At 34.7% G+C, this 13,745-nt stretch overlaps 1 protein-coding gene across 1 annotated transcript in view; it reads right to left on the bottom strand.

Annotated features, from left to right (window-relative positions):
• LOC109836657 (protein POLLEN DEFECTIVE IN GUIDANCE 1-like) overlaps nt 1-13,376 on the bottom strand; it is a 27,663-nt gene extending 14,287 nt beyond the window's left edge. Inside the window, exons 1-8 of the mRNA XM_020404631.1 lie at nt 13,165-13,376; nt 11,692-11,843; nt 7,806-7,890; nt 7,581-7,654; nt 7,347-7,497; nt 7,100-7,267; nt 3,407-3,504; nt 3,187-3,309 (exon numbers count right to left, since the gene is read on the bottom strand). Coding sequence (XP_020260220.1) covers nt 3,187-3,309; nt 3,407-3,504; nt 7,100-7,267; nt 7,347-7,497; nt 7,581-7,654; nt 7,806-7,890; nt 11,692-11,843; nt 13,165-13,249 — 936 coding nt within the window. The 5' untranslated portion in view covers nt 13,250-13,376. The remainder of the gene's footprint in view (nt 1-3,186; nt 3,310-3,406; nt 3,505-7,099; nt 7,268-7,346; nt 7,498-7,580; nt 7,655-7,805; nt 7,891-11,691; nt 11,844-13,164) is intronic.

Below are 13,745 nucleotides of genomic sequence, written 5' to 3'. Positions count from 1 at the left end.
TATGTTTATATATGTGTATATATATATTTATACTCTTATATAAATATACTTATATATGTATAATATATGTGTATATATATTTATACTCTTATATAAATATATATATATATATATATATATATATATATATATATATATATATATATATATATATATATATATATAATTTATATTTTTTATATATATGTTTATGTATAATACAATTTGTTTATGTAATTTCTATAAGTACTTACAATTTGTTTATGTATAATATATGAATGACATGAATATTTTGGGCTATTTAGTCTAGTGGTAAACTTTAGGAGTTTGGAGAGGAGGTTAGTGGTTCAAATTCTAGCTACAACATATATATTTAAAAGTCTTTGATAGGGCCTTGGAGCTCTTTGAATTCTATAATTATTTTTAATTTTGTTTATTTCTATAAATTCAACAGCCCCTTTGATATCTACAATTATTTTTAATTTTGTTTATTTCTATAATTCTATAATTATTTTATATTATTTTAATTTTTATATTTTTTTTATATTTGTAAATTACATAATTATAAATGATTAATAATATAATTTTTTAATCAAAATTATGTCTATTTTTGCCATTTTTCTTTAAAACTTAAAAAAAATAAAATAATAAAAAATTTTAAAACCGGGCTAGCCCGGTGTTCGGCCCGCTTAGACCCGGGCCCGGGTCCAGGCTCCGGTTTTGCCCGACCCAGGCCCGGTTTTCCAGGCCGGCCTGGCCCGGATGGACACCCCTAATTATACATATGCTAACAATTGTTGATTTGAGCAATATAGTATGTTATTTGGACTAGTATATTCAATTTTGATTATTGGTTGTTTATTGAGATTTTGGCTTGTTGTTTTGTAAGCTGGATGTACATATTTGATTAGATTTACAGGTTTATGCAATAGGAAATTAAAAAACTGCATATATTCAGAATAGAGCATCCCAGACGGATTTACAACATCCCAGACAAAATTTTTGTCTGGGATGTTAATCTGTTTGGATACTACACATCCCAGGCGAAAATTTTCCGTCTGGAATAAGTCCCAGACGAAAAATTTCCATCTGTGATGTATCCCAGATGGAACTCCGTCTGAGATACGTCCCAGACGGATTTCCGTCTAGGATACATCCTAGACGGATTTTTCGTCTAGGATATCGTATCCTAGACAGAAACAAATTAGACGAGTATCGCAAACGGAATTCCGTCTGGGATAAGTTTTCTAGACAGAAATAACACTATCCTAGACGGAATTTTCCGTCTAGGATGCGCCATTATGTACCAGTGATTTTCACGTCCATGTCAGGTATTATTGGTATTTAGATTTAGGAGATATTATGAGATATTGTTGAGATATTATAAGATGTATTGGATGTGATTTTATCTCATACCTATTTTGTAATATCCACCTAATCTCCATTTAAGAGAGGTTATGATTAAATGAATAATAACTTTGCCTTCTTTATTTCTCTACATTGTATCAGAGCTTACTCGATCCCGACAACTTTTCCCATCTTTCTAAATCTCAAGGCCGTAGAGAGGGTTTTGCATGGCCTTCATGCTCCCCTTGACGGCTACGCCAACATCTTCTGCGGCTTCAACAACATCTTTGATTTCTATATCATTTGTTTACTAAATTTTTATTGAACCTCAATAAAAAAACCCTACCCTTAAAAAATCCTAACCTCACAAAAAAAAGACAATATTCATCACGGGGGTATCGTTCATCGTGAGCAGTGTCGCTCTTCGTCATCACCCAATGGTTGGATGCAAAAGTACATAGCTAATTCCGACATTGCTTCTACTGGCTGCCTCACCTAAGATTTCTTTCTACTAGCTACCCGTCTAGCTTTTCTTTTTACTTGACAACCCGCATAGGATTTCTCACTACTGGCTAGCCGGCCTAGGGTTTCTACTGGTTGTTACTATAATTTTCTGATTGCTGACATATTTAAGTATTTCGGACAAAGATGACGTTGTCAAAGCTCATGCAACCAACAATTTTATTTTGATTTGTCACAAGCTGGATATATATAGTAATATATGCTCTAACTTGAGAGGGAATGTTGGATATTATTGATATTTAGATTTAGGGGATATTATGAGATATTGTTGAGATATAATGACATCTATTGGATATAATTTTATCTCATATCTATTTTATAATATCCTCCTAATTTCTATTTAAGAGATGTTAGGATTAGATGAATAATAAATTTCTCTTCTTTATTTCTATACAGTCCGCATATGTGCTTCTTAGCTTGATTGTAAAGGAGGAAAAGCTAATAAAATTACTATCAAGGTTACCAGGAATACGGATTTCTTTGATATGCAGAAAGTAAACAAGCGCATAAAATGTTACTACCCATGAAACATGGTATGTTGGGGTTACTTCATTGGACACTTAGTTGGAAAGTTACACATTTATCTAGAGTGCCAAATAACTTTTATAAAATAGTGAAGTAGTACACTGATGTAGACGTGTTGCATATATAAGCATACGTCTATCAGTTTAATTATAAAATCTAACCAAGGTGCACTTCTCTTCGTTAAGGAAGTTTTATTTCCACTTTCACCTTCACAATAAAATAAAATTTATAATATATGTATTTAATATATCTTTTGCATCTTCCAAATAAATTATGATGTACTTTGACAAATTAGTGAAGTAATACACTGATGTAGACGTGTTGCATACATAAGCACACATCTATTAGTTTAATTATAAAATCTAACCAAGGTGCACTTCTCTTCGTTAAGGAAGTTTTATTTCCACTTTCACCTTCCCAATAAAATGCAATTTATAACATATGTATTTAATATATCTTTTGCATCTTCCAAATAAATTATGATGTACTTTGCATCTCTACTTTCTTGTCTTGAAAAAAGAACTTTTCTTGCGTCCTTTTCCGCTGCTTTACTAAAAACGAGGAAATTAAAGGGTCATCCTTGCTTCAGATGCATTGTTGCCAAGGAAGTTAAAAGCTGTCAAAGATTAGAAAGTAGATATCATCATTCCAAGTCACTACTTTTCCATAATTTGGAATGTGCATTTCAGATCACGGATCATTGGGGGTCTAATATTTTCCTAGTAATAGATATTACGATACTGAATAAAAGGAATGCAGACTCAAATCTGGCATTCAGGTTGAGAGATATATGGGGAAAGAGCAGTTGATTACCTGTTTGCAAAGGTCTTCAAGAAACTCTGAATATGCAACAGGCTTTACTTCATTAAATTTTGCAAGGAAGGAATGCTTGATTGTATCGATAAACACTTCACACAAGTAAACCAGCAGGGCATTCTGAGAGGTCAAAACAAATAACAGAAAACAGTCTATGTGCTTTAGAAAAAAAATAAATAAATTAGGAATCTAGCTAATAAATAGTTGGATAATTTACCATCATAAAACTTTCAAACCATGGTCCCTCTGCCTCCAAGATATTTTGAGCAAGCACAAAAAGTACAAATGCTGTAATATGGAACCTCTCCACTATGTCTGAGAATAAACATCAAGAAAGTATGGGGAAATAAATGAGTCGAGAACCAGACAGCTATTATCACTAAGCTTCTAAGGGAAATAATGACATAACTGCCGCATCCACCACATTCGCGGGAAATATTACACCATTTATTCTCCTATGTCACATCAAATTTGTGGCATGCCATTTAAAATATTGATTCCATCTGGGACAAATACAAGTACCAGACCATCATCAAAAGGGCATTATAAATATAGAGTCTTGATTCTATATCTTAATTCATGATCACAAGATTCTTCTGCTCCGAAGGAGAACTTGCAATAATCTTATTTCCAATAACTCCCAGCACATACTAGAGTTCTTGCTTGATCACAAGATTCTTCTGCTCCGAAGGAGAACTTGCAATCATCTTATTTCCAATAACTTGTAATAACTCCAATAAATATATCTTTACTCACACAGAATTTCTCCGTATCAAAAAACATTGTTGGTATAATACTAGAGTTGTTGCTTGGTTTCTTTCACCTTTTACACTTCTAAGTGTTGGCCTCTTTGTTTTGATGATGTTTAACAAACAATTTACATCTAACATTGCTTGTCTAGTGTTTGTGTTTTGTATTCATTATAGACAAATAATATGTTGGAGGATGGATGGAATTGCGCCACAACGATCATATCCAATGGAGGTTGCGGAAATAGTGGAGTGAAGCAATGCAATTCAAGTTGAAGATCCAAGTTCAAGCTTCATCTGCAAGATTACCAAGTTAAGCTCATTGAAGACCTTCATCAAGCTTGGGTAATTTAGTTTAGGTTTTATATTATGTGTGTTAAGTACTCTAAGCTCAATATAATATACACACACATTTTATTGGTTTCTTTGTATATATATATAGTTATATATATATAATAAGTTTTGGTTTCTATGTATTTATAGTTATATATATACATACATGTTTTTGGGTTTTCATGTTCATAAATATGAAATTACATATTTCATATTTAATATTGTCTTTTGGTTTAACTCCATAGATATGAAACAAATATATACTCGTATACATACTCATATGTTTCATATTCTATTGTACTTGAGAAAATATTGTATTCATTGTTTATAGACTTCATAACAATAGTTTATATCATTAAGTCTATATAATCATTTTGTAATGTTTCAAAACATGGTTAAGCTAAAATGTCAAAATTCATGTGTTTACATTTTCATGTTTTAGATTATTTTATAAAATGATGATATTTTTCACTTGGGAGGTCCTTTTTGAAAACCAACTTTTGTAGCATGTTTATTATCATGTTTACAATCATTTCCCAAAGTTTTACATTTTTCTGATTTTATTTGCTATTTTTAAAAGAGGTTTAAAAATCAGATTTTTGTTTAAAACAGACCGTGTGCATGTCTTGAGTCCACTCATGAACCGTGTTGAGTCAACTCATAAACTATTGAGAAGTTTACATTTTGTTTCTGACGAGTCGACTCATAACATCATGAGTCGACCCAGACATGTTGAGTCGACTCATGTCTGTCATAGGTCGACTCATAAACTGTGCTAAAAAGTATTTTGTTTCTGCTAAGTCGACCCATGACTTCATGAGTCAACTCATGCATGATGAGTCGACTCATGATTTTTATGAGTCGACCCATAAGTTGGTTTTTAGCCTGTAACGGCTACTTATGAGTCGACTCATGAACAGTACCGAGTCGACTCATAACACTATAATGGCTATATTTTCAGACAATTGTTTTTGGGTTTTTGGTCTTTTTATCTTGTTTTCTCTTGTCTTTGGGGTTCCTATAAATACCCCCATATATCCTCAGTTCTAAATGATCCAAGAGAATATTTTAAAAGAGTTTAACAAGGGTTTAAGCTTGTTTTGAGTTTGTCTAAACGAGTGTTTAAGAGTTTGTTTGCGAAGAGAATTTCACAAGAGTTTGAGGAGATCATCAATCTTGTTTGAGCTTCAATCTACATCCCTCCACTCTTGATCTATTGAGAAGTTTTCTAAACTCTATTTTTAACTCTTTTATATATTTGATTATCATTATTATTAAGCTAGAACTATATTGAGTTTAGTTTTGATTTATATCTCTTTGTTCACACATAACCTATTGAGCTTATTGTATTTACATTCATAGTATAATTTGGGATTGTGGGTTTGTGACTAAGAGTTGTGCTTAATTGAGTCCCTGCCTTATTTAGAAAACATTAAGTTGTTGTAAGCTTAATTTGTGAGGATTCACTTTGTAATACACCTGTATATCGAGAGGAGTGTGTAGTGAAAGACGGGGTCGCTTCCAAGAAGAGTGGCATCGGTTGACGAACCTAGGGAGAGGTTGTATCCAAGCACTTAAGGAAGGACACGGGCTAGAGACCAACACTTAGAGGGTGTGGAATGTAGTTACATTATGAGATTGTGATTGTTGATCGGTGAGCGTTGAAAACCGATATTGTGAGGTGTAAACATTATTCGGGTGAGCGTAGAAAACCCGATGTGATAGTGGAGTTTTCGGGAGTGGGGAGCGGAGACGTAGGACGGAAGGTCCGAACTCCGTGACATCTTTGTGTGTTTGTGATTGCCTTGGCGTCTCACTTGTGCTTATTATTTATTTCATTCTTGTCGCCATTATGGCATTATCTATCGCTCATAGTGACCATTATCTTGTTTATCTTGTTTGTGTTTATTTCACCCTTGTGTTAGTTTATATATCCTTGCATATATTTCACCATATACCTCTTTGCTAGGATATTTCTCTTTGTTCATATTGCATATTCTTGCTCATATCATATTGTATATCTATCTTGCAAGAATAATTTATTAATAAGTTTTAATTGACATAAAATCGGATTAGATTAGCATAAGACCCTAATCACCCCCCTCTAGGGTCTAACACTAAGGAGTGCAATCAAGTCTTCAGGTGTACTTTTTAGCCTAAAGAATCTGGTGTCATCAGCCATTGAAACTATTCATTGTCACTACACTACAGGTAAAGCTCGAACTGGAAATGTTGAATTAAAATTTTGTTCTCTTTCCCCTTACCCACTGCAACTCTTCGATCATTTTTCTTCTTTCCTTATTTTGTCCCCTCTGATTTTCCCTTCAGTGCCCACTACACTTTGCTGCTTCAGTAAATTCATTTTCTCTCTCCTCCCTTTTTCTCCTCTGATTGTAATCATACATGTTCTTCCTCTCGTATTTTGATCCTCCTTTTTCTCTTATATTTCCTCTGTTATGAGTAAACAATTATTAGACGTTATTGTATTATTCAATTGCTTGTTCTTTAGAAGTATATTCTGAACTGCGGTCCCCAATGTGAAATATGCTTAAATATCAAATGGCCCTTGGCATGAGTGTGCTCAGTTATTAAGTAACAAAGAGACCTAATAAATTATTACAGGTATTAGTAGTGGATCTACTTTGGAATAGCAATAACTTGGCATTATCCGTCGCATAAAATATGCAGGTAGCTTGTTTGGAGTGCTATTTCAAGACTGCAGACATCACATAGATTTATCACAAGCAGTTCATGCCGAGCAAAATAATATAAAACATGTTCATTTAATGCATCATAACAGGATTATGCAGATAAGAAAATCGACTTACCATAGTATGCCAAATTCTGAAGGTTTTCTTTGCTGAAGCGTTTAAATACATTACTTTTGATCTCAGCAAAATTGCTTGACACCAGTAACGCCATTAAAGCATTATTGTGGGCAATAATGCATGTCGATAAAGTTATAGCCTGAGCTAATAAAACGAAAGAATGCACGAGTATAACTAGTTAAGGAAATTCAACTTAGATGAAGTTCATCTGGAGATGTAAGAAAAAGGCATGCATCTGAAAGGATATTAAAAGCAATAACAGCTATCATGCCATCAAAAATGAATCTCAGTAGTTCAAATGTTAGATCATCTTCTGAACAATTTGCAAGGCCCTCTGCAGAGTTAAAGAGAACTTGCAAAACATCTTCCCCAAAAGACTGACAGAGTTTATCAAATATCTGTCAGGATTATAGAGGAAAATTACGAATGTCAGCATGCAACACATTGTAGTTTAACAGAGTTCCATACATCATTTTCTCACCTCTAGCACATTATATACCACATAAAGCTTGATTGTACCTTGTCCACGTATGATATGATATATTAGGCTGATATCTGATGCAGGAAAAAAAAAGGATTACAAAAATATGGTATCAAATGTAACAATTAGAACCCATGTAATTGCTGATATTTTCAGCAACTGGAGGTAAAATGTATAGAAAAAAAATGCCAAATAGAATCTTAGATAAAGCAAACAAGCATCCACCTGTCAACTGTAGAGTTATAACTCCACACGCCAACACAATAAAACAACCAAAATCAGATAACTCAGCAGCATTTGGCCTCTGGAACTGCCTGGCAAAATATTTTGATCAGCTGTACAACAAAACTAATTATCGAACAATCACAAGACATGGATAAAAGAGTCACTCAACGAAAGAGCTTTGCAGCGCATATAACCAGTAGGCTATATTTTTCCACAACCGCAATTGACTTATCATAGATAAAAGTAAGCTAAAAACATAAGTGACGCACGGTAGAACAACATGCGAATAGAAGAAAGCGAAAAGTAGACAGAGCAATATAGGCAGTTGACTATATGTTTCCATATTCACAATTCACTTGTAGATTTAAATCACAGATTGTAAGCTGTTGTGAATTTAGTTGTTTCATGGACTTCCAACTTCATGTGTACAAAAGAATGAACTCTATTTAGGAGATGATTTGCTGGGATTTTCGCTGAGTTGGAAGCACATCCATCAAAATGTCAAATGTCTGGCCTCTATCCCTCGACCAGCATTTTGTCCTCGGGTTTCTATCATAAAGCAAATGTATGAATAATATACAGCGCGTCAAAGGCATTCACACAATCGCCACGAGTAGCCAATAAGAAAACATGTGCACCACAGTGACTGCTGATAAGCACCAACTTCATTACCATGCCATTTAAGAGTGAATGCTGCGAGAAACCACGGGCTTTCGAGTCTTGAAAGAGCTTAAACATCCCTGAATTTTAGCCTCTCATATGAAGACCATAATTTTCCCCTTCCCACACATTTGTATGCTCTTCAATAATTATAAATAATTTCAAAGAGGATACATGTTATGATCCCGACGTATTTGTAGATCAAGTCATCTCCAAGTCCAATATTATATGATCACTAGGAGGGAAGTTAATGACCTTATTTTTATGTATGAAATCAAACCCATATGAAAGATCAAATCACCAACTCCCTTAATCAATGAATGAATGACTTTGTACATAAAACTTTTGGCATCATGTCAGAGGTTCTGCAGAAAATTGCATTCATTTTTAGGCAAAATGTATCTATCACTCGAATCACATGCCACCAAAATTGCTTTCGTGGAACTTGTTTATTCTATTAATTGTTATCACATTACAATCTGCCGAAATACCTTGTCTGCTCTAGGACAAAATGGAAGGAACATACATATAAGCAATTTTGAATAAATCACCTAAAATATCATCCATTTTTTTCACAAGTAGACAGTCCATGGATTGAATGAAAGAGATGGACTCGGCTGCATTCCTCAAGAAATTGAAAAGCGATGAGAAATTTTAAGCTGGAGGTGGCCAGATGTAATCAGTTGAACAGGCTTCCCTCTCTCGTTAAACACATCAAACTAATCCATTAACAATGGTAGTAAAAAAAAATTCTACATTCATTAAAATCTAAATATTTCTATAACTGAGTCTCGGAGAAATCCACAAACTATGATTGTGCCATTAGACTTGACCTTGGAAACCACTACATCACTAATGAATGTTAGCCCAAGAGTCAAGGCCGCCCAGCTTCTTAACTTATGAAGCGTAGACACTTTTAGATTGAACCAGTGTTGTATCTGACAACATATCCGATATCATATTGTTGCCGTTATTCTTTTAGTACTTTTTTATTTAATTTGTTAGGTGTTTTGTCGTGCACATGTCAGCATTCCTATGTCCTAGTTCCTTAGCTCTTAAAAAAGTATTTTCAAGTAAAATGTCAAAGAACATAATCCAATCTAATGGAATTACTGAGCACATCTGAAGATATCAGTATGAGCAATTTCTAGATTTTCTTCATCTCCTCTTATGTCCTTGTTGTCATGAACGTTTGATGCAACTTGTTGTAATAATGATGGCTAGTGACAATGCTATTGTGATGATAAGCAGTCGAAAGTATAGAAGCTAAAGCTAGAGAAGTTTCTGATGGGAAAGGCAAAATGCCTGTATGGATCTAAAAGCACTAGAAAAGCAAGTCTAAGATCTCCAGATTTTCGAAGAAGTACCTTTTTCAAGAGCCTGGAAATTCAGAATCCTTTACCTATGAGAGATTGAGGATTAAGCCTAGCTTGTAAGAAAACTACACATATAATGAGTTTCACAGGAAAATCTAATTGTAGGTAGAGAAAGGGTCACATAAGCATATGATTAAAAGTTAAAACTGTGCTCAAAATGTTCAGAGTTAGCGATGTGAAAAATTAACTTCACTATTATTTGCAATGCCTGAGGAAGACCAAAATAACACAAGTATGTCATAATTTGGCTTCAGGATCAAAATTAGGATTGCAAATGAGTGAGATATTAATATTTTGCTGTTAGCTGGGGGAAAAAAAACTTTACAACATAGAATATATTGACAACAGGTTTTTACTTGTGTGTTCTATGACAAGGAAAGAAAGTAGAAAATAACCACATTTACCAGTGAAATTAATAGAAGTGCCACTGTAGCTATACACCTAAATTCAATGACGTGGTAACAAAATCAACTGGATTGACACACCTATATTTGACCCTCCAAAAGGATGTTTTTTTTTTTTTTTTTGATAGAGAGAGAGAGAATCAAAAGGATGCGTTGAAAGTTAATTCATGGGCACAAATTGCTCTACAGAGAGCAGGTACGTAAAATGACGGAACCTAAAATAAATGCTAAATAAAACAGTAAATTGTCAAAGAATAATTAATTGATAGACCTTGTCTTCAACACCCTCCAGATAGTCATGAGAATTCTAGCTGGCATAATGGTCAGCAATGACAAAAATGAATCCAAACAGAAAAAGAATCCTGCGATAATAAGCTGCAGTATCACAAATTAATATTAGAGAATTCGTCCTGCTAAAATGAATATAATAACTTGCAACATAATTATCATCTATCTGAAAGATAATTGCATGATAATGTCAAATGCTACCATCCAAATAACTTTGCATATTAAAGAAAAACAAGAGATCTGTTTCTGTTTCTTTCTTCAAATGGTACTAGAGAAGAATGCACCATATAGTAGATCGAGCTATCTACTAGAGTGAATTACTCCTTTTTAACTGTCATTACAGCTTATTTTAATGGTAATGGTGCGACAGTGAACCATTTATTATGTCATAAATGAGGATGTACTTTATGTTTTATAGATATCACTCCAGGAGGTGTATTCTCAATAAATAACGAAATAAAACTGTTACCATAACCAATAAAGCCTTTAAACTTATCAAGTAAGTTTAGATACTGCACAAAATGGGCACTTATAAGATAAAGTTGTATCCATGTTGCAAACACCCTTATCGGACACCAAGACTTCCTTAGACATTCCTCACTATACATTTTAGCCCCTTCTCATACATATGCTCAATTGTAATAAATATTCATTTAGGACACCTTATGATAGTTAGTGAACACGTGTTGCACACTTCTTGTACATTCTTTCCTTCAAATTTCATGTTTGAGATATTAAAATTAGCTTTAGGTAATCAAAGATTATTTAATGGCAAAGGGCATCAGAATATCGCCTTGTATAAAACCATGATAAGTTCAAAATGAATAACTACTCTATTTAAAGTTAAGAAGTTAAGGCCTACTCCTTTGCAAAGTCATATAATACGCTAACATTCTGGATATATGAAATCATCATATGTTTTATATTATTTGAAATAAGTGTCTCTGTAGTTTTGGATTCATGGACTTTGTCTAGTTACGCATGTTATATGGTCTCTCTCTCTTTTTATTGTCGTATACATTCCAGTGTCATATTATCATGTTCCTATGTCAGTTTCGGTGTTATACCCATGTCTCATGTCCTTATCCATGCTTCTTAATTTAAATGCTTTTGCAGTATATTAAGGATAAAGAAAATATTAGTGAAGTGCAAAAGTACCCTTTCACATCTCAGCGGCACGTGAAACATAGTGTTATAAACCCTCTGTCGTTTCTTCTCATTTCCTACGGAAACTGTGCTTCTAAGGGAATTGCCACCATATATCTCTCCCATAAAGTATTTCAAGGGTGATCTTTCTGCAGATGAGACCTCTGCATAAAAACCGATAAATACAAAATTTGTACAGTGATAACTATGGACAGAAGCATGAAAACAGGAAAGTTCGGAAAGAAAAGATTGCCGAAAACAAACTTATACCAGTAACTTAAGATCATACTTTTTTGCAGAATGGGCTGTTGCTCGGTGCAAGCGGGATGTGTATCCTAGATCTTTCGCCCATAAAAATGAGGTTTTACCATATGATAGTTTGGTAATGAGGAGGAAGTTAAGGTCGTGAACATAACAATACAGTTATGCACATAGGGTGACTAATATGTTTAATCTGATTGGCCATACACAAGGACTACTATTCCCATCTTACATACAAAACCAGATTAGTTTGAGCAGTAGAAGTTTGCAATACTAAAAGAAATCAAAGGCCCGTCAAACTATCATGTAGAGTTTCAACAGTTACATATGAAATCTAGGACCCTTTAAGTTGGCCGAGAGTTTGAATTCATTCCAACCACAGGCATTTGGTGCACATTTATTTAAATAGTAGGCACAAAAGCAATTAATTTGAAAATCATGTGATGCACAGTCCTTGGAGTTCATAACTCAATTTTGGATAGATCACGAGTAATGGTGTTCATAATTGATGGTTCTAGTTCACCTTTAACTTTGCTAACCATATAGTTTGCATCACAATAACTACATGTTACATAGTTGGCAAATAAAAAGTTGCAGTGTAAGGAGATCAGAATGAAAAAGGTTTCACCCATTTTTATGATGAGTGTGACTGGCTGAGCAATCATAATAGAAGAGAAAAGAATGTTCTTATGGGCTTCTTGAAGGAAAAGAAGAGGAAGAAACTATATATACATGTTTGCGTGTATGGAACTAAAATGTATCAACTGTCTTAGAAAATATTCCTCCTATGTGAAACAGAAAGCTCCACTTTACCATTCAACTACATGATCAGCAACATTCATCTTGACTCTAAAAATCTAAAGCGTACATACACCAAAATTTTGTGATTTGTAAATTAAGTGATTGCTATAAAATAAATAGTTTCGCCATGATAAAACATTTCCCATCTCAAAATCTAGGGCAGATAAATGCATAACTTATCATAATCTTGCCATCTTCATTCTTCAGCGACAACCAAAAGGACCAATACTTGGTGCGATTTAATTAACCATGGACTTTAATTTAAAGGAACATTTGCATAACTATGGGGAGTCTAGCGCCAAACCCTACACCTGTACTCTCAAAACTTCAACAACACCTCAAAAATACTTGTAAAACAACAAAACGTGCACCAAAAATTTTAGGGAACAATTGCGCAATCAATTAGATTAAAATGCAGCAAACCTCTTAAAAGATTCGGACCCTGAGCTATGACTTTGTTCCAATCCAAGCTCTCCATCGTCTCCAGTCTTGCGACGCCCCCATTCATCTCCTCCGGCCTCCACTGCCCTGCAGTCGACGAAGTCGAGCTCTCCCGAATTCCGCTACCCTGCTCCGCAGGCACATCACAACTCCCTCCGCTACTCACATTCCTCTGCCTCAACTCCGCAGACGACACGCAACTGCTGGCCTGCGATCCATCGAACACTAAATTCTCATAAGCAACAGATTCAACTAACGATCTCCTCTCGATGACGGAAGCAAACCCTAGCCCGTTGTCGTCCTTGTGGCCATTCGTTTCCTGCCTCTTCTTCTTCTTCTTCTTACGGCGGGGGCGACGCCGTGGCCGTTAAAGTGACGCCGTTGACGAGGCTCTTCCGAGGATGGAGAGATCGGAGAAATTCGCGGGGGGTGAGAAGGATAAAGGCTGCAGTGTTTCGCGGAGGTGCTCGGTGTGCGGAGAGGTCGAAGGAGACCTTGCCGCCTCCGCGCGGCAGCGACTTGGCAGTCATCGGATCGAGGTAGGATGAGATCGATCGATGGAT

The sequence above is a fragment of the Asparagus officinalis genome, chromosome 4, assembly GCF_001876935.1.
Source record: "Asparagus officinalis chromosome 4, Aspof.V1, whole genome shotgun sequence".
NCBI classification, from domain to species: Eukaryota; Viridiplantae; Streptophyta; class Magnoliopsida; order Asparagales; family Asparagaceae; genus Asparagus; species Asparagus officinalis.
Note: the sequence above shows the minus strand (reverse complement) of the source record. Positions and strands in the feature narration are given on the sequence as shown.